Below are 22,197 nucleotides of genomic sequence, written 5' to 3' on the forward strand. Positions count from 1 at the left end.
TGAGGCTAACCGTTGACTTCTCCTACATTAATTTCACACAACATAAATACTGAATCCCATTAATGAGGCAAAATATGCAACCCATTTTGTTAAAAGTATTTACTGGGAACATATGGCATAATAAATCATTTTTACATTTAAAAAAACCCAACTTCTTGTTTTAGCCTTTCAAAAATAACTTTTTTTTTTTTTTTTTTTTTTTTTTTTGTAACAGTCTACATGAAAAAATAACAAGGAGGCATATTTTCCCTTCATTGCACCCTTTTAATATGAACGAGGACTTAAAACTATTAAGTGCAGCACAAAGCTTTAGAATTTCTGACATTGTGGAATGCCGCTTCCTTTGCATCCAGAATCATTCTACAGTAGGCCCTGTGAACCAAGTGGCTTCTCTAGTTTTACAGAAGACCATTGTTCAAAGTATTCTCTCTCAGTTCCTCTTTTCAGGTAAAGTCCTGGCTCACAACTGTGTTTCCTCTTGCTCCAAAGAATGTGGAGGGATGTGGCAAGAAGCTGGAAGGGATGCTAGCTTTTGAAGTTTAGGGTGTTGAAGAGGTTTTGGCTTGTGAAACGAACGTCGGCTTTGTACACGCCTTGCTGCAATGGATCTGTAATTTCCTTGTACATCAAGCAACATCTTCTTCTCTCTGGGCTCCTTCATGTAAGGGTCTTCCAGTTCTTCAGGAATAAGAAGAGAATTCTCTTCTTGTGAATTCTCTGACTTGTAGCTAACTTCAGAACAGTAACCTGAGTTTATTGTCTCTTTGTTGTCAGTATCTGCATCTGTTTCCCAGAAAAGATCAGGTACACTTGGGTCACAAGAAGCTATATACTCAGAGATAGTAGAAAGAGATATGTTCCCTCTGTTTTCCAAGGAAGAGTAGTTTTGTGCCCAAGGCATTTGAAGACAGGATGGAAAGAAGTGGAGGGGATTCTCTGAAACACTTTCATTTTGGTTTAGTTGGTCAGATGTGTAAGGAGAAAATTTGTCATCTGAAGAGGAGTATTCTGTCATTTCAACATCTTGGTCCATATCACCTAGAGAGTACAATCAAATAGAAACATTTGTAAATACATACTTTGTATATTACTATTCTGACTAATGGTCTTTTCTTTTAGCTATTTTTTATGTCTGTCTTATTAAAATGAGTAGTTTAAGACCATTTTTGAGATATACTCTGTCCACTTTTCTATCTTGAATAACATTAAGTGAGTTTATTAAACCTTTTTTCCTTGTTGAGAATCAGGCAAAACTGAGTTTAGTATTTGCAATCAATGTGGCCTTCCTTAAATACTTAATGTGACCTTCTTTAAATACTATCACTGGGTTATTATAGTACATCTTTATCTTGAGACATTTATTCCTCGTGTTTACCGAGGAAATTTTTTGAAAGAAATTGCACTCTTTAAATCAGGAAACAGAATGTATCACCAAGAAAATCAACTTATTCTTAACTGTCATCTGTTTTCTTTACACTTTAGACTATGTAGAGAATCTTCACATTTCCACACTTGGTTTCCAATTTGAATTGGATTTTAAAATCCATTAATTGTAATTTCAATATTATTTCCCTATTAGGAGAATTAGTATGTAATTGCGAGGACTCTTTCTGAGAATAATCAAAGTCTCAAATTATTTTCTCAGGAAACCTAACTTCCCAAAATACTTCTAAAGAAACTCAGCACTCAAAACCCACCAGCCCACTGATATTTGAAAGATACCTGCACAAAAACTCATACCTAGCAGTTTCTAATAATATAATCACTTATAATTAAGGCAATAGAAGTAAGGAAAAGAATAAAGGTTAGAAGTTATATTTCAGAAAGTATTACAGTGAATAATTTATGACAAACAAAGTGGGAAAAAAGAGAGGAAGACTTCAGTGCAGATAAGGGGAAGTTTTCCTTTTAGAAGGAAAAATTCTTATTCAAGTTTTTAGTAAGGATATCAGAATTTAACTCACAGCTCTTTAATTAATCCAGCATTTTTTTTTAAAACACTGTTTTAATAAAACAATTGAAGATATGTTATGTGAAACTAAATATTCAAACAAACTCATCCCTATAGGTTCCTCCATTAAAGTGATGTACTTTCTGCAGTTATGCTTGAACTAGCACACCTTCTGCAAGACAGAAGCCAGAACAGAATAAAAACAAAACTTCCTTTCCTTTTTATTTTCCAAAGATAATTAAATTCTTCTCCAAATGAAATTATGCAGTGTTCACTCTTATACTGAGATCTTTGTCTGAAAAAAGTTTCCTCAATTAAGTACTTTCAACTTGCCACATTCCTTTATTTGTTGATGAACAAAGGGTACTAGGTCATACATTTGTGATCATGGATTCCACAAAAGCTAATTCATGATGAAACACTGTCACGTTTCATCTCATAATCAGTGCCCTATGTTCTATTCAATTATGATGGTTGAACTGTGACCTGACCCACCTCATTTACTGCACTGACTCTGTAGATTATAGAAATGAAGACTGATTTTATGGTGTGGAAAATTTTTACAGAGCAAGAATTAAAGGGCAACTGAGATATTAATATAAACCCAGAGCTAATTTATTTTTAAACCTCTAAGACATTAGAGGCAACATGTTATTTACCGTGTCACATTTAATTATTTACTGCTTCAAATGTTTTTTGTTTTTTTTTTTGCTTTTAAAATAAGATAGATTAAGAGAAATTCAGACCTCTAAGATCATCCAGTCCAACCATCCACCTATCACCAATATTTCCCACTAAACCACATCCCTCAGTACATCGAAATGTTCCTTGAACACCTCTAGCAACAGTGACTCTACTGTCTCCCTGGGCAGCCCATTACAGTGCCTGACCACACTCTCACTGAAGTGGTGTTTGCTAATGTTCAACTTGAATATCCCCTGGCACAGCTTGAGGCCATTCTCTGTAGTCAGATTAGTAACATGAGTGAAGAGGCCAACACCCACCTCACCACAAACTCCCTTCGGGTAGTTACAGAGCGCATTAAGGTCTCCCATGAGCCTGCTCTACCCCAGACTGAACAATCCCAGCTCCTTCAGCTGCTCCTCGTAAGGCCTGTGCTCCAGAGCCCTCACCAGCTTTGTTGCTCTTCTCTAAACATGCTCCAGGGCCTCAAAGTCTTTGTGGTGAGGCTTCCAAAACTGAACACAGTATTTGAGGTGCAACCCCACCAGAAAGAAGTTCACAGGGACGATCAGTTCCCTTCTCCTGCTGGCAATACTATTTCTGATACAAGTTATTATGCCATTGGCCTTCTTGGCCACCTGGGCACACTGCTTATTTCTTCAGCCAAGCATTGGCCAATACCTTCAGTTACATTTCCTCTACACAGTATTCAAGCCACTCTGCCCCAAGCCTGTAGTGCTGCCTGAAGTTGTCTGAGGTCAAAGAGCAGGGCCTGGTGCTTGGTCTTGTTGAACTTCATCTCACTGGCCTTAGTCCAGCTATCCAGCCTGTTCAAATCACTCTGCTGTTTCTGTTGTATGCCAAAATACAATACAGTCCAGGGAGTTAAATGACTCATCTGAACTCCAACAGGCAAAACATATCTTTTGACATCATCAGATGGATTGTTTTTATAGTACTTCATCCTATATTTGCTTACATAAAGACAGTATTAACAGTATGACTTAAATAACAACTGTTTTTTAAGAGATTTGAATCAGAACTACGTCATTTCAGGGAATTCAAATATGAGTTTAATCTTCTAGAAATGACTAACCAAGAAAAATGAAGTCTTTTGAAACTGGATATAAAAAACATTCGGATACTAGGAAAACTTTTTGCTTGGCATTTTAGAATTTTCAAGACAAAACAAAGAGTAAAAAAATTTCTGTTCTAAAAATGGCAAGGCTTTTGATCTCAAATAGCTGGGCAGGTTCCCTGTAGGAGGAAAATAGAAAGATGTTGTATTATTCAAATAGAAGGAAAACAAAAGATGTTTACTTGTAGGAAAAAGTCAGGAAGTAAAGAGACACTGGGAGAAGAAAAATCAGAAAAAAATCTTGTCAGTACTCAAGCTTGATACTGATTGAGACTGATTAAAATGAAAAGTGATAATTGCTTTTAAGATATTACATATGTGTTGATTCTGGGAGAAAAGGTCTGGGGTGTTCCTCTGGGCCATCTGCTAGCAGGAAGGAATCTATTGATTTATTGCTGAGCCGGAACGGAGTGAGACGTCTGAAGTTGTTTGGAGAATATGGGATCTGCACTCGGGCCCTTTGTGATGGTACCACAGTATCTTCACTAGACAACCATGGTGAGAACTTCATGTAGATGCTTTGATCATCATCAGCTGAAAATACTGGGTTATCAATTCCTAAAAAAATTCACGAGTGACAAATACAGTTAATCAAAATGATTTCTTGGTAACACAGAAAGGTGCTTTGTAAAAGAGGAATAAAAAAAAACAACATAGGCAAAAAGACTATTACATACTCGAAGGTTGCTTTTTCTGGCTTGGGTATAGATAGTTATTTTGGATATTTTTTATAGCGGAAAACTGAATATAATATGAAGCTATGATTGAGATAATAAACTAAAATAAACTAAATCCCTAAAAGAATAGACCAACTCATCCCCTAAGCAAAACAAATCAAAACATGAAATAGTTGCAGAAAAAAATCAGACCAAATCCATTAAAAAAGAAGGAAAAGATGAGCAAAAAATGCAAAAGCATGAGCTGCACAACTCCATGTGGGAACAAGATGTTTGTGAGGGCACTGAAACAAGACATGATAGTAAAAGAAGCCTTTTAATATAAATACCAAATTCAGTGTTTAAACAGATATAGAAATTGTACAATCAGCCTAGACCTGGATCTTGCTAGTCAGTTACTTCTGGATTCATTTCTCTATGTCTTTATAAATATTCAAACATGGAATTTGTCACTGGGCAGTTAAAATACTATATCATACTAGATCATCGAGTCCAACCCCCCTGCCAAAGCAGGTTCCCTACACCAGGTCACACAGGTAGGCGTCCAGGTGGGTCTTGAATATCTCCAGAGAAGGAGACTCCACAACCCCCCTGGGCAGCGTGTTCCAGTGCTCTGTCACCCTCACCGTAAAGAAGTTCTTGTGCACATTTGTGAGGAACTTCCAATGTTCCAGCTTATGTCCATTTCCCCGCTGAAAAGAGACTGGCTTCTTCACTATGGCCCTCACACCTCAGATATTTATAAACCTGGATTAGATCCCCTCTCAGTCGTCTTTTCTCAAGGATAAACAGATCCAGTTCACTTAGTTTCTCCTCATAAGGGAGATGCTCCAGGCCCTTTACCATCCTTGAGGCCCTCTGCTGGACTCTTTCCAAGAGATTCCTGTCTTTTTTGTACTGGGGAGCCCAGAACTGGACACAGTATTCCAGATGAGGCCTCACCAGGGCAGAGTAAAGGGGGAGGATCACCTCCCTTGACCTACTGGCCATGCTCTTTTTAACACACCCCAGAATGCCACTGGCCTTTTTGGCCACGAGGGCACACTGCTGGCTCATGGCCAACCTGTTGTCCACCAGGATGCCCAGGTCCCTCTCAGCAGAGCTCCTCTCCAGCAGGTCATCCCCCAGCCTGTACTGGTGCATGCAATTCTTCCTCCCTAGGTGCAAGACTCTACACTTGCTTTTGTTGAACCTCATCCGGTTTCTTACTGCCCAGCTCTCCAGCCTGTCCAGGTCTCGCTGAATGGCAGCACAGCCATCTTACAAATCACATCATACACTGTCTCTTATATGTAGTGGTTTACTTTCAGTATGGTATTTTGGAGCCTTCCGGGTCAGGAATTAAGGTCCAATGAATACTCCTAAAAATCTGGAAATCTGTACTTCTCAATGACTTCCGTAAGTCTGCACAGAACTGGGGGACTTGTGAATTTAAGAAATACTGCATGAAAGAAGAAATATGAGAGATATCACAGAAAAGTACTGCTAAGCAAGTAGAAATCAATTGGCCTAGTGAGGTAGGGCAATATTAACATTTTCTGTTGCTGGAGATAATTTAGATCTCGATTAGGCAACCATTTTCACAACTTCCGTCAGTATTATCTATATCAATTGCAAACTTGATGCAAATATCAACCCTAAGAAAACAGATCCAATCAAAACAAACAAGCAAAAATACAGCATGCTGAAGCATACTTAGTAATATTTTAAAATAAATATATATACATATATTTGAGAAAAAAATTCTGCATGCAATTAATATTTTTACCAGCGGGATTATCTGTGAAATTTTGCTTGGTCACATTGGCCAGAAAATCAACTCCTTTGCCTAGATGCAAAGTTTCATAATCATTATTTTCTTCTGCTTCAGAAAATTCAGAATCTGGAAAAACAGTAATAAAAAAAACATAATAAAAAACATAAGCCCAGTTTAATCGGAGATTTCTTTCAGTTCTAATGAAAAAGTGAAAGAGCATTATTATACTAGTACAGTTAGCAAAGATAAAGTCAAACTTTGACAGTTTTATCACTGGCATGACAGTGTGAATGCATTTGCAGACCGCAGCTTGGGTACCAATTATTTTGAGAAACACAACAAGGCTTTCAGCCTTTCATTGTTACCATATTGTTTTGCTTTCAGGACTTGAACAAGAGATTTTACAACTATGAGTAAAAACACTGATTCAAGTTTGACTTGTCAACCATCAGCTTAGGAAAAAAACAAAAACAAAAGAACCAACTTCTAAATGTTCCAGATACTGTTTTTAAGTATAGACTAGATCCCTAGTCTGTGTTATGACTAGAAGTCCCTCTTTTAAAGGGATACTTTACACATAAGTTAGCTGGTGAAATGTTACTGGTCTAAAGGTCTTTTTACCTTTTTCCTTCAAAGTATAATCTTGTACTGGATTTTCTGAAGGAATTTTTCCATTTGGTATGACATTGCTGTTTCGCTGAAAAAAAAGAAACAAATTACATTAACAAAAATGCTACCAACATCATAGAGCTAAGACAATAACATTTTTTGAAATCACTGTTGAGCAGCATTACCCTGGTATCTGTTGCAGTCTTTTTTTGAGGCTCAGTATTACTGTCATTAATTTGCTTCTCTATACTGGTAAAGGAAAAAAAAAAAAAAAAAAAAAAAAAAAAAAAAGGAACTTTCTTTTTTCATATAATGTAAGTTCCTCGATTTGTGGATTTGTGCAAATTTTGTGAAATGGTAAATGCTATATCTGTCCTGGAAAAGCTCCCCATAGCATGGCTCCAAATCTGCTGTTTCTCAAGTGATCGAAAAACCTCACCCAAAAAGTCTCACCCAAAAGTGTCTGAAAGCATAGAGAAAAGCAACAACATATGAGAAGATGCCCCTTGATTCATCACATAGTTCAATCCCTTCTTGATTAAGCCATTTAAGTTACTGAAGTTCTGTAGGACAGAGATAGATGCAGGGCATGGGAACCTTGAGAATCCTCCCTGCTCTCCCTTTGTTTTGTATAGTAGGTGGTTACACCTGGGTCCTTGTGCAGATATTTTACCCTTTTTTGGCCTCGTTCTCGTTTGTGGATTTTATTGAGCTTCTTGGAATGATTTATTCCTAGTTTAGTACTCTTGAAAGATTCTAAGCGCTTCCTCATTGTCCTGTGGAAAATCTCCTTGTCTTGTTTCTCATCTTCATTTTGCATGATCTCGTGTCGACTGTACAGATGTTTGTGCTGTTATGAGGAAGAGAAGGCAATATTAATTTATTTAGAAATAGAGGTGGATGCCATATCGATGCATTCAGCTTGTGTCATGAAAATGAAAACAACTCTTTTTAAGAATGAACCAAAGCATAGTCTAAAGGCATTCTACGTTTTTTTTTTTTTCTTCCCCTCTTTCCTTGCATAAGAAGGAATGACACTCATTCCATGTAAGCCTCTCTATAGAAGTGTCTGAACCACTTTGATCTATATGATATATTTATTCTCAATTTATATTGGACCTAGTTCTGTACTGTGTTAGCCCCAGACTCACGCTAGACCCTCTCTATTAAAAAGGCCTGTTGATAAGTGTGTAAGTACATACAAACCTCCCTCAAGGGTAGAATTTGGAGTTAAGATCTTCTGTGTTTTGCTTCCATATTTTTTGTTTCTAATATCCTAATTTTTTAATTTTAAAACAGACTAATGCAAGCCTTCTGCTCTCACCTCCTGTCTGGGTTTATATAGATACTGTTGTAGGGTGTGATGTGCGACTGTGTCTTCTGTGTCCCGAATACTTTTCCTCCTCTGCTCTAAAGCTTGCATGTCAAGGCAGACCGGTCCAGCCTTTTCTCTCCTGAAGAAGAATACAAAATAGAAACAATACATTCTACTGATGAAGGTCATATAAGTAATAACTAAATAAATGTCAAAACTGGCTGAATAAAAATATCTAGTGCAAAAAATGAAAAAGGTATTGATTTTGTCTTTCAGGTGGCTGTCAACATTTATTTCCCTATTTACATGACATATGGGCTGTTGTGTGAACAAGACAGGAAAGAATTAAGGAAGCAACATTTTTTTTTTTTTTTTTCCTTGACTCTCCCCTAATCTTTTCTGGAACAGACACAGAAATGCTGTCTGGTTCTGTCTACAGCAACTGGTGAACGAAAGGTACAAGAAACAATTCTAATGTGGCACTCTGCTTCACCTTACCAAACTTTACTGCAAAACTTGTTTGCAAAATGCAACAGAATAACAATATTCTATCACCTTTGTGTGGGAGGAAAAGATTAATTGTAGTTCATAAAATTTGTGAATGAAGCCCCTGTAATTGACATTTTTGAGACATTGTAACTACTTTTTTTTTTTTTTTTTTTTCACAGCATCACACACAACAAAACAAAACAAGCAGAAGATGCAATCAATCAGTACAAGTTACTTACAGTAAATAAGATACAGAACTTTCTACAGTACTTGGACGTGGGGTACTGAAATCCACATTCACCATGTTGTCTGTACTTGGAGAACGTATAAATGCTAAGGAACCTCTACGCTCTCCCTGGCCACAGAAAGAAACAAGACACATTAGAGCTGTACACTCCTGCAGTAAAAAGGGGATCAAAAATGCAGATCACATGAGGCTGTTTTTTGCAAATGGCACAAGAAATAAGAAAGAAGTTGCATTTAGTTAATGATAACAAATGGTGAGGCAAGTGATTTGTTAGGTCCAACCTGTTTGAAAATTATGCCTTAGTGCTTTTGCAGGCTAACTCTTCTTTAATTAAAAAAAACATTGTTGCTTATCCACATTAACTATATTATGTATTTTACATGCAGCCCAAGGCAATTTCTCTCCACTCAATGTGGCCCATTTAAGACAAAATGCTGGGCACCCATGAACTAGTAGGTATTGAATCAGTTCAGTAGTAGGTATTGAATCAGTTCAGTAGTAGGTACAGACTGACCCCCCCATAGACAGAAATTTGGGGGGGTGGGAATGATATTAAAGCAGAAGGGCAGTAACTTCCTTTCATTTGGTGATTTCTATATTTTATCCTGCAAGTGATAAATTTCTGTGGTTGCATTTACAGTCATTCTAATCCTATTTTTTGAAATGTGGGTATTATTCTGCCACTGAAATAAACTGATCTCTAACTGATTTCTTTTTTTACTTTTCTTCTTCTTCTTCTTTTTAATAGTAATGTGATTTTGCATAAGATAACACTAAAGTCAAATGTTTACACCATGTGGAAATGAGATTCTTCAAATCAGATTTGTTATCATGGATAGCTGGTATTCTATAGGGAAAAGTCATTATTTTAATTGATCCATTTCCAAGTGTAGTGTTCTTTGATGCAATGAACATAGATAAAAAGTTCTTCAGAGAAATCTAACAGAAAGATACACCAACATATGTATAACATACTCATATTGGTGTTCAGGCAGAATACTGAGAACTATGTTCACCCAAGCTGGTGATAACAAGACTCATAACTCTTAAATTCGATTTAGACAAAACAAATGAAAAGATTTTTATTTTTTTTTAGGCATCTCCTGCAAAATGTCATCTTTAGATTACACTGTAAATGAAAAAAAACAAACAAACAACCAAACAAACCAAAAACAACAACAAAAAAAAAAAAAAAAAAAAACAAAACCAAAACCAAAAACAACAAAAAAAAAACAACACCACTAGAAAGGAAAAATAAGTAAAAGTACCTCAGCCACGTAGCTAATTGCATCTTTCAAGTTGAGTTCATGGAAAACATTAAGGATTTGGTCTCTTGATTTTTGAGCAGATCTTCTCATCAGGAGTTTACTGAGGAATTTCCTATCAAAATTGGACCACCTGATAATTTAAACAAAACATGTTAAGGGCAGCAAGCAATTTTAGTGTCCAAATATTCATAATTTCTCAGAAAAGATTATTCTGTGAGCTAACCATGTTTAGAAAATGTCAAGTATAAAATGTGAGGATTTGTATTTTGAAACTTTTCAAATAATACCTAAAGAAAGTGAAAGGAAAACCTGGTACAGCTAGTTATGCAGCTGTTACTAAGCATTTAATAGGTTCACTTAACAAACAATACTGCAGCAGCACAATTGCTATCATTACAATATCCCATTTCATAGTCGCTAGAACATTTTATACTCTGGTAAATCATGCTACTTGCGTTTCTACTTATGATTATTTACTATTATACTTAAAACCTTAATTTTAGAAGTTCAAGTTTCTTCCTCTATTGGAAGGAAAAGTACTTTTCCACAGTTGTATTGTGGTAACTGAGGCTAGAAAGCCAGTTTCCAAATGTTCTATTCCAAAAGCACTGAGAGGGACTCATTTCATGCTATTTGGGTACTCCAGGAGATAGAAGTGGTTCATGTTTTCTGTAATTTCCACTTCTAAAGTCATCTGATAGTAAGATATCTGTCATTTCATGCTTGTGCTCAAAAATTGATCATTATTCCTCTTCTCTAGTCAGAACATCTGAACATCAGTTTCCAGGCTGTTGCACCTGAGCATATAACTGAAAATACTGGGCTACTGCCATTTACTTGATGAAGTTATATTTCCATATTTCCATGTATATATAGCCTAGAAGAGACAGACTTAGTGTGGTCTCATTCAAAATAAATTTCTACACACTCAACTGAGGATCTATGTTAAGCTACTAAGGAGAAGGCTCTTGTTACTCAAGCATATTACATTCTGCCATATGAGAAGACAAACTCTAATCTGTCACTTTAAAAATATTTACTTCCACCCTTAAGTCAATTTCAGACCTGATGTGTCCCACTACAATGCAAGTTACTGAAATTAAAATCACCAGAAGAAAAAAAGATGCCCTATTTGGTGTGCCTAGTGAGAATTCTTCACTGCATAAATGAACACCAAACAAAAGAAATATGTATTATTTCAATGGGTAGATGCAGATATTATAAAGGAATAAGTTATAAGTTTCACAGCTTGCCTCAAACTATTGATCTGCCCAAGCTTTCTTACTTTGTATGAGCTTAAATGCATATACACACACACTGTATACTTCTGAATTAAACTGGGGGAAAAAAATGAAACAAAGCAACTGTCTCTGTGATTGGGTACAGTAAGGTGAACAATTTTGCTTGTGCTCACAAGTTCTTCATCTGCATGAGTATAATACTAAACCTATGCTATTTTCAGCTTCTCAGTAAGACTTTGAGAAAAGTTCTGCAGATGACTAATGCAACTGAATGACTTTTGGACTGGCATTGGTGTGTTGAGTCAGAAGATCAACAAGTCACAACTGTGAGTGTCTGTACCCATGTTATGACCTAAATCCAGAGAGAATTGGCATGTTGAGTCAGAAGATCAATAAATCACAACTGTGAGTAACTTTACCTGTGTTATGACCTAAATCCAGAGAGACAGTAATAGTCCAAATGTAAATAACACTTACAGAAGTCCAGATTTAACGTCCTTTTTTGACATTTGTTCATCTAGCTTATGGAAGCCTGTCCCTCATGATGGTATTCTTCAAATGTGCTTTTATGAAAATAGTGTCTGTATCATTCGGGTGAATATTTTTTCTTCAAGATGAGTAAACATAGGGGGATGTAAGTGAACCACAACTTTCAGTAGTGATTTCAAACTAACAGACTTAAACCATATGACTCACTTCAAAAGGCTCTTCGCAATCACCTTCAGATTCAAAACTCAAACTCATCCTTTGTAGAAGTAGCTAGCACAATAGTATTTGAGTTCATTAGTGTCTCCCCACACAGATAATGTTCACAAAATAAGGTATCATAGTATCATAGTATCGTGCGAGTTGGAAGGGACCTTAGAGATCATCGAGTCCAACCCCTGGGATTCGAGCCCTCTGTGTAGCAGCGCGGCACTTGTACCACTTGTGCCACAGGGGGGATTCGAACCCAGGCCCTTGGTGTTGCAAGCGGCAGTTCTTCCACCATGTGCCACCATATCACAGTGAAAAATCAATATTAAAGTTTTTGGTTAAATTCTGTACAAATAGATATTTCTCTAGTCTTGAGAGAGAGCCCTGGCTGTGAACTGATATGTCTGAAAAGGTGTAGTCTGAACCTGAGGCAGAGAAAGAAAGTATTCCAGTTGTAAGGGGTGAAAATTAACTGTTTTCATATTTGCTCTATTTCCAGAGTTTTCAGTGTACTGTATAATAGCATTTTTAATTACAGTTGACATACTTGCTGTACCTAAATTCACAGGCTTACAGGCTTAAAAAGTCATAATTTACATATAAGATTTCCTAGCAGTATTTGAAACATTACAATTAGTTACTGCTTACTTGTCTCTCAGGTAGTTATGTCCTATTTGTCCGGAGATGTCTTCTATAGCAGAAAGAATGTGATCAAAAGCCTAGGGAAGAAGAAGTGGACTTAGTAACACACATAAATTAAAGGCATAATTAGAAAATATCTCAATTTATGTCAGGTTAGACCAAGTAACTCTGCAGAAAATTTTTATTGCTGCTAAGCAGATTTTTTTTTTTTTTTTCTTTCTTTACAGAAACACTACTTTATGCCTTTCTTCAAAGGTCTGAGCCTTCTAACTACTCCTTTGCAAATTCACTGACTATTCATAATTTATGAGGTCTCAGCAAGAAGGTACTTAAGCCTTCATTTTATTGACATTCAGTTTTAAGACTCATTGTTGACTCATTTTACATCTCCATTTTGGCCCAAAAATTATAGAGTCATTATTAGTGTTGATGATTCAAGTTAGTTGAAAGTATTTCCTAATATTGATTTTTTTAATTTTTCAGTATCTTTCCTCAGAGCAGAAGTAGAAGCTATTCCTTTAGTATCCAGAACAAAATGCCATAGTTTATTTATTATCACATGGTTGATAACAATCCTGAGGATTGCAACTTTTGAGTAAAGACAAGGCAGTTACAGCAGAAGTTGATCTTTTTCTTTATATGCTTGTTAACATTTTAATTTCTATTGAACTAATTACTACAGAATCTACAGCATGCTGCATAAATAACCACTTGTGATATGAATTATTTCTGCATTTATTACTAGATACTGTTTCGGGAGACATCTGACATAGAAATGGAGAAAATAACACTGTAAATAAGGTGCCTCTCTCCCACTCCCTGGGAATGGATACTGCCCTGTTTAAAGGCTGCAGTTTATATTCCTCTTAGGACCACATTTACTAGATGATATGTGCTAGAATATAGTGGTGAATCAGTTAACACAGTAAAGTGTGATCGTTAATATTACTGTTCAGACTTTTCTGCTCAGTGACACAAAGGTATATCCTATGTCAGATAGAATAAATTTCTGGCAAGAGACTTCTGACTTTCAAATAGTAAAACATCAAAATCTTATTTCTGGGTAAATACTCTATCTGTAAATGAAGCAACTTTTCTGCTGGATACTAAAAACATATTTGTTCAGTAGTCTTAAAAAGGATTCCTCAGAAATATACCCTGTCCATTACTAAGTTGTTGCTCGTGTTGCTGCACTTCAGGTAACCTCCAGCTTGAAAGCAGACAGATTAGAAGGTTCCACAAGTACATATTAAAATGTTTAATGCAGGCATAGTTGTGTAAATCTGCAGAGTTACAAATTAAACAAGATGTCTGATAGTCTTAGAGCCTGTTGTGTGAACTGTAAGAGATCCAAGGAGGCACATTTCAAAATCTTTTCAAAGATTAAATAAATGTGGGTACACACACCATTCAAAATAGGACTAAAAACATTACCATTAATCTGCAATTGTATGTCATATGCACACTGCAAAGCCTGCTTTCATTTTGTATTCATAAATATACAATAATTAAGAAGGAAAAATAAACTTTCTTCCACATGCTTTGCCCTATCTACCTTCAATCAAACATCTTCCTCTTTTACATGAAGACAAAGAATATTATTCCAGCTGTTTCCCCAGTTCTGTCTGCACTAGTGTATTTTCAAGCAAATGAACACAAAAAACTAATGTTGCATATGCTTTTGTTGGACTCAATCCAGTAACTCTTGATAAACTTGAAGTCTTTTGCTCTATAAATTAGAATTTGCTTGCCTTCTCTCTCCCAGAAATAATTTTTCTTTTACAGTTTTCTCTCTCAAGGCATTCTGTAAAAATTCAAACGATGTCACAATATTGTTTAAAAGCATCTTACTCTTCCATGAAGTTTCTCATTGAGTTTTGGTTCTCTGTGTTCAGTTTTCTTCACTTTCAGCCACTGTACCAAAGGCTTGATTGTCAGTCCCTAGGCAATTAGACATGATAATAAATACTTTGGGTATTAGATGTTCCTCCAGCTGAACAGTCTTAAATAAAGTGGTTTTATGCATGTATATGTTGTTTATCATACTTTTCTACTTGTTTCCTCTCCCCATTAGAAGTAAAATAATGCAGAACCCTCAGATACTGTTACAAAGGTTTGAAAAGCCATCAAACAGCAGAAAAAAACGTATCTTCTATATAGCACCGCTAGGCTGAGTATTTCCTATACTAGTGCATGTTTGTTTTCCACACATATACATGATTTGTTATGGAAATTACATTTTTGATACTTTTGTGAAGTCTTTCAAATTGGAGTGTACTGATGCATCACAATTTCAAAAATCTTCTTTTTTTTTTTTTTTAATTTTTTTTTTTTTCCATCCACAAATTGCTGCTTTGTTTGGATGCGAAATGCTTTCTTGTCCTACTGCTTATTGCCATCTTATAAAAGAACAGCTTACGCTTGCTCAGGTAGATCAGTTTAATGATCGTATTTGCCAATAAGAAGAACTGTTCCCTATAGTTATTCCTATGAGATGAAGGATGTTTAGCTAGATATTAACTTTAGTACTATTAATATCAAGCAGCTATGACTGAACATTTTTTAGCACAGAGGAAATTGTGTTTTGTCCCATGTGGTACTGTATGAAAACATAAAATAGGATCTTTGTTACTAAAATTACGAAGTCAATTATGCTTTCAGTTCAGTGAAACAATATGCAACCTTCAGCTGAGAAGGCCTAATACTTTAAAGAGACTCCTTTTCCCTGCAAAAAACATGCTTAGGAAGAAAAATTACCTGGAAAATAACAGTAAAAAATACAACAATGATAGTTGTGCTGACAAACAGGTTTTTCTCTTTCACTTTTTCTATATCCAGAAGTGCAACCAGAGCAAAAGCAACTGCTCCACGTAGTCCACCATATGACATCACTACCTGGTCTATTATCTCCAATTGGACCATTCTGTAGTGGTTAAGAATCCAAGTCTGTAAAACTACACCTATAAAAAAAAAATACTGGTATGACTAGAAATGCTCTTATTAAATGTCAGTATCTCAACAGTGTGTAACAGAAACAGTATGAATTTCATAACAAATTCTTTACACCTTCTACTTCACCCACTGTACTTCTACACCGCCAAGGAGGCTGGGGCCACTTCATATCTTCCCCTTCACACTTAGTTAGAGGAGTTAGAAGAAGCTTATTTTATGATCTAAGAATGCTGTCCTTACATATAAGGCAAGAATTTTTCTTCCTCTAACACAGGCGCTGAAGGTGAAATTCTGCTATGTGCTGTTCTTTGAATGTAATGTCTGAAAACTAATAGAACTTCTGCACTGTAGTGAATTACATGCACAGGATATTTTAATAGCACAAAATACCAAAACATAAAATTGTTGCAACCCTGTTGATTTAGGAAGCGTGGTAAGTGTGGTAGTTTTAAAAAATCATACTAAAAGTATCATCACTGTCAGTTCCTTACGCGGAGTTGTATCATTATGCTGACACCACCTTCAGGTCTACAGATGAGATACTGCCTTCTAGAGATGCTTGACCTAAGGTTCTAGAAGTCATAGTATGGCCATTCAGAAGGAAAGCTGCTTCACCACTCTTGTGAGTGGCACAGAATGTGCATCCCAACACAGCAGGCCAGGAGCATTACATTTGTCAGACCAAAGGAAATACTTCTATTTTTAGAGAACTTGGAGGTTATACTAAGAAAAGAAAAATATATATCACTGTAAGAAAGGCCTCTGATGAAAGGGACCTTGAAAATTAATTCATGTCACTAATCTAATTCTCTGAGGGCATAATAGCTGTAATCACGTACAAAGAAAAGGCCCAATATCATCAGACCTTTAGTAATTTATCAAGGTTTAAGTTTAATTACTTACATGGATTCATATTGTCATTGCTGAATATTTACTGTTTAGTGCTCACTCACATTACAGGATTGTAATTAATACTACGAAAACAACAAATGATAAAGTTTAGAAAATGAAAGCCTGTTTAAGCACATTACACACCCTAATTGGTAAGGAGGAGCAAAATGAAAAATGGTTACAGACTATTTAGAAATGAGGACATGGTACTAGATCTTTTATTCAGCTCATTCAGTCTGAATGTGATTGCAGAGTTAGGAAACCTTCCAGCTAGGTAGGTGGTTCAGCTGGTGCGTAACTTAAACCAGATATTCGAATAAACAAGAAAATTCCAAGATGTGAGCACACGCATGAAATCGAAATGCATGTTACTCACAAGAAGTACCTCATTCTGTTCTGAGCCTTTTGCTATTTCACAAAACAGTCTTAAATTGTAGAAGTATGCATTTAGGCAGTGTTACCAGTATTCTGAATGTTTGCAAACTTATACAAGTCCAGTACATTGACAGTACATAATCCTTACCTGCCACACACTTATTTACTCAGTTTTTCACAAGCCCAGAGAATTATTTCTCAAGCCAGAGAACCTGTAGTGTAATTGTATATGGTCTTACATCACTGTGCATCTCAAATATGAAGTCAACCATAAAATTAGCTTAAGACTAATCTCTTTATTACCACATTGAAAGAGCTGAAGAAAAGAGATGGCTGGCAGGACTCACAAGTTTATTTTTCTAGGTTTTAATATAAAGAACAAAGTTCATTTCATTGGGAGATTTTGTAAATAATGTGTTCATCAACAGAAATTAGCCAATAGATGAACTACGTGAATGACTTACTTACTGGGCTAGAGATTAACTCACAGAAGTAAAATCCTATTATATTTTCCACTTACAATAAATATTACTGTAAAAAACTTCCTTACTAACTGACAACAACCATAAATTCAACTAAAACGAATGAGCTGGTTTGATTTGTCTTGGTTTTGTTTGGTTTGGGCAAAAGAATATATACCGACAACACAAAGAAGAAGATTATCCCCTTACCAATGACTCTATATACTGAGATGAATACCAGAGTCAAGAGTATAAAAGCTGTATTCCAAGTCCAAATTTCTGGGTCTACAGCTGAAATTCCTAGGAACATGAAGATGATTGTTTCTGCTCCACTGGCCAACATTTTCATGGTATATCTTACAGTTGTAGAAGATTGTTCAGATATATTAGCCTTGACGTATTTTTGACAGCATATGCCACAGAATGTTATCCTAGGGGGGAAAAAAATGATCCAACTGTTCAAAAAATATTTTATGTAACATTTAATATTAGTCTGTGACATAGTGACAAAGTCTTACCATCAAACATACAAAAAATACAATCAGAGGTCATTGTGCTTTTTCATCTGGTTAAAAAGCATTTCTCAAACATTTCTCCTGAGGTGACTCCCAAAATATCTGATGATAGCATTTCACTGGATAATAAAAGAGCTCCATTTCTTCTGCTTTTCAGTTTATTATACTGATTTGTATTAAAAAAAAAGAAAATTCTTCTTTACATTAGATTGATGCTTAAACTAATGATCTATTTTCAGTAACATTTTCAGGTAATAAATATACTAATAACTGTAATATCTATAGGCATGTCAAGCAAAACTGAGAAGAAAGATATGACAGAAATCAATGGATATCAAAGGAAGAAAAACCACAAAAGGTAAAAAAAAAAAAAAAAAAAAAAAAAAAAAAAAAGACCACAAAAGATCAGTCAAGATAAAACAGAACAAATTCAGGGAAACCTAAAGAGGTCAATCTGGAGAGTGAAAGCAGCATGTAATGCATGCCACAGAGTGCCTTAGAAAATCATTGTTTCAGTTAGAAATTGTGGAGTGTCAATAAAAATGGACAACTGTTAATTACTGAGGTATTATGAACCACAAAAGGAAAGAACCAAAACTGTATTTTGCAAATAATGTTTTTGTGTTGCACAAAAAACACTATAAAAGTTGAATTGTTTTGGGGGGATAAATAATCATGGCATTAGCAAACTATAGTCATCAATGATGAGAAGACAGAAATATTCAACATCAGTTTTAGAACTGTTGTCTTCTGTAGCTGCTTTGTGTAATTTAGGTCTTTCTTCTCAATGTTTTCAGAAACTATGTTGTCTTCTCAACCCCATTATTCACAGACAACAATAAAAAGGACTTACGCAAGGATAGCAGAAAGAGAAAGCATCTCTGCTGTAAGGTAGGACAGGTAGGAAATAATAAAAACAAATCCAGGTTCGATGATTCTGACGTGCTTGGTGAAACGGCTGACCAATGAGAGCAGAAATGCAAAGAAAATGCCAACAAGTGTCCCACCCAGGCTTACCACGAAGAATGACACTGAAATACAAGAAAACAAACACAACTTAAACAGTAGAAATCTAGAATTCTGAACTAGTTCCTCTTTTACTGTATGGCCAGCAAATCGGAGAAGAATTTGGAGAACATTTCACAAAATTATTTCCAGAATACCAATACAACAAAAAGAATTCTTAGGAGTACTTGGTATAGGAACAACACCATGTAGGGAAAACAAAACAAAACAAAACGAACAAAAACCAACAAGCTTATTTTCTGTTGAGCATTACCTTTTTGGGCTTATTCAAAGCCCACTTAGTCTGAACAATTATTTTTCCTCTACTGTTATGGAATATGTCAAAGTCACTGTTAATACATTGACTCACAGGATAACTTAGAATGGGAAAGAGTGACTAAATTTTTAGGCAAATATTGCTGCTTGACACTGAGTTTGGTGATTTTAGCAACTGAAATCGACATCTACTGATTCTCAAACAAATATAAACAGACAAGTCGAAACAAATTTCCCGAAAGTTTGTGAATTTTCACTTGTTTATTTTTTTAAAGAATTCTTTCAGGTTTATTCTCTCCTCATATTCTGTAGCAGTGTAGGAATATGATCAGGGAAAAGGCTGAAAAGCAGCAGTTTCTGACAGCACAATAATAAAATTTTATTTAAAAGTCAGTGTATGTACACCAGTGGTATGATACAGAATTAAACTCTACCCACCTATGCCTTTGACACATTCAATCCCAGTAACATTCTCTGGTCCTATTGCAACAAAAGATTCAAACACATTGTACAACACCTGAAAAGAAAAGTAAACTGTCTTAGTACTTGCTCCTGAATTAAACGTATTGAAATAATCTCGTTATGAGCCCCAACATTATGAATTCTGAACCTATTTATGACCAAGGGTAATTTTGCATGGAGGGAAAAGATTTCACAGAATTTTAATTTTGCAAAAAAGGTACAGTGGAATGAGAACAAACAAATTAGTTTAAAATGCTTTTCCATTCCTTATGTAAATATGATTCTTTATGAACAATTAGATGTATATGAGTTTCATGAGACACTTATCAATGACTCTAAAATACATGCTTTTGGCAGAAGATTTTTTTTTTTTCTGCTTGCATAAGATAAATAAGCTAGTATGACTATAACAAGATATTATTAATAAATTTGGACTGAAACACATTTAACATATGTAAACATAAGAGAGAATTAATTTTGTACTAAAACTTTCAAAAAAATGGATAATGCTGAAAGTAAAGAAATCTATTTACCCAATTTAGGAGATTATATGTTTGTATGAGTATTATTCTCGTATAATGGTAGGTACTTGTCTCACCTGTTTTTAAAGACCTCTAGTGATGGAGGAGTATTTTACTGTGGCTTTCTTTGGTTTTGTTGTTTCAGCTAAACCCATTAATTTTTGCCATAATTGCCATTTCTTACCCTTATTTTCTTCTATAGCAACAGTCTTTTACAAATTTACATTTAAAGAATGCCATATATTTTACAGTAAGACAACCTTACTTGTTTTATACTTTTTCATAAGCTATACTTTTTCTTGGTTATGCTTACTGTTCTATTCTGAATTCTTTTCAACGAGTAATAAAGTTTTCTTGTATTTTTATTCATTACACGGTAGCAAAAGCTTGTTTCCTTGTGAAAACCAGAGATGTTGATACAGGAGTTTATCAAAAGTTTAATATTTGGTTCTAGAAATACCTTGAAAATAAAGTATTTCATTTATGAGAATGCACATCAGAAATAAGAACAAAACAAACAAATGTGAAACAAACAAAAACAAAAGCCATTTGAGAGTTAGAGTGACCTTGGGATATATAATTCACTTACCACAGTTACAGCATCATTCAGAAGTGATTCTCCAAAAACAATGATGAATAGAACTTCGTTGACATGGACCTCTTCAAATACCGCCAGCACAGCAACAGGATCCACAGCAGCAATCAAGCTGCCAAACAAGAGGAAGTCCAGCAATCCACTGTCCAGGTGGCCTTCAAAAACAAAGTACACAGACCATAAGCAGATTCATCTTTGCATTATCTGTAGTAATAATGTCAGACTGTTATATCATAGATAAAACAAAATCCTTCAAAAGAGGGATTCTAAGAATTAACAGGAAAGTATGGCATATAAACTACATAACATGTTCCTCATGGCGTCACCTTGTGTCCTATGGGACTTATTAAATCCAAAATTTTACCATCTAACTCAGATTCTGGAAGCAGTACAGCCTAATTCTTATGGCAAGGCACCTAAGATAATTTTTTCCAGATGTAAACTGCCATTGTAGTTACGTGATGTATCATTTTTCTTATGTAAAATGTCTCAGGATAGTTGAGAACAGAAAAGATGGCTAAAGTAATATACCAGTACCCCTGAAATAAATGTTCCAAAATACTTCATGCCACTTTAGGCCAAATTTGTCTTTCGCTCAGTGAGAATAACTACAGTGGGAGATTAACAACACTCTGTGCACTTATGCAGTATTTCTGGCATTTCTGTACAAGTAGATGTGTATTGACAGCTGTAGTTGACCCAGTTGTTCCCAAATTATGTTCCATGAGGCCAGTATTACATTGCAGGTGAGCTCTATAAATAGTTGATTAAAAGGCACACCTTTAATGTGTTTGTGTTGTAGTTCATGAGATTTTTGAATCACGGTGGTTTTTGTTGTTGTTGTTGTTATTGTTCATTGTTTTTTGTTGCTGCTGCTGTTGATATTTTTATGACATTATTTATTTATTTATTTATTTATTTATTTATTTTAATCGATGGTTTCAAAGGTTTTGGACCTACAGGATTCTGATGACAAAGAAATATAGTATTTATTTCATTAGTTTTTATCTTGTATTAATTATTGTTTGCTTTGTTCACCTATAGAAACAGAAATATGTGCAAACAGAATGAGGCATGCACTATCATTTTAAAAGTAACAGCAAAGGGAAAGCAAGAAAGATGGCTTTGCATACTTTCCTAAAGATCTTGCAAAATTTACCTTCTTCATGCAATCAAGAGTGAGATTCCAGTCCTTTTTATCTGAGGAACAGATTTTTGCAAGAGTAGAGAACAGGAAAAATCCCTCTGTGCTCATTAGTGGATGGAAGAGAAAACAAGGTTCATCAAGAGGAGAAAAAAGATTATATGAGGAAGAACAAAGAAGGTTCAGAATTCATTCACGAAAACACAATGCAGAGGTCCATATGAGGTATGATTTATATAAGTGAGGAAGAAATTGATCTGAAACAGTTATTTAGAAGGAGTCAGAAA

At 35.3% G+C, this 22,197-nt stretch overlaps 1 protein-coding gene across 3 annotated transcripts in view; it reads right to left on the reverse strand.

The window, feature by feature from the left end:
• Positions 1-207: 207 nt before the first annotated feature.
• Positions 208-22,197, reverse strand: part of SLC9A3 (solute carrier family 9 member A3) — a 51,759-nt gene continuing 29,769 nt past the window's right edge. The window contains exons 3-17 of one of the 3 annotated variants that reach the window (XM_072328458.1): positions 20,761-20,921; positions 19,627-19,705; positions 18,761-18,938; positions 17,603-17,823; positions 15,471-15,673; positions 14,565-14,654; positions 12,720-12,790; positions 10,135-10,264; positions 8,859-8,974; positions 8,140-8,269; positions 7,489-7,665; positions 6,828-6,903; positions 6,219-6,332; positions 4,088-4,331; positions 208-1,038 (exon numbers count right to left, since the gene is read on the reverse strand). In XM_072328458.1, the coding sequence (XP_072184559.1) occupies positions 1,035-1,038; positions 4,088-4,331; positions 6,219-6,332; positions 6,828-6,903; positions 7,489-7,665; positions 8,140-8,269; positions 8,859-8,974; positions 10,135-10,264; positions 12,720-12,790; positions 14,565-14,654; positions 15,471-15,673; positions 17,603-17,823; positions 18,761-18,938; positions 19,627-19,705; positions 20,761-20,921 (1,994 nt within the window). In that variant the 3' untranslated portion in view covers positions 208-1,034. Of the gene's footprint in view, positions 1,039-3,952; positions 4,332-6,218; positions 6,333-6,827; positions 6,904-7,488; positions 7,666-8,139; positions 8,270-8,858; positions 8,975-10,134; positions 10,265-12,719; positions 12,791-14,564; positions 14,655-15,470; positions 15,674-17,602; positions 17,824-18,760; positions 18,939-19,626; positions 19,706-20,760; positions 20,922-22,197 lie in introns of those variants that run through there. The other 2 variants (XM_072328456.1, XM_072328457.1) reach the window with 2 other exon arrangements.

The sequence above is a fragment of the Excalfactoria chinensis genome, chromosome 2 (assembly GCF_039878825.1).
Source record: "Excalfactoria chinensis isolate bCotChi1 chromosome 2, bCotChi1.hap2, whole genome shotgun sequence".
NCBI classification, from domain to species: Eukaryota; Metazoa; Chordata; class Aves; order Galliformes; family Phasianidae; genus Excalfactoria; species Excalfactoria chinensis.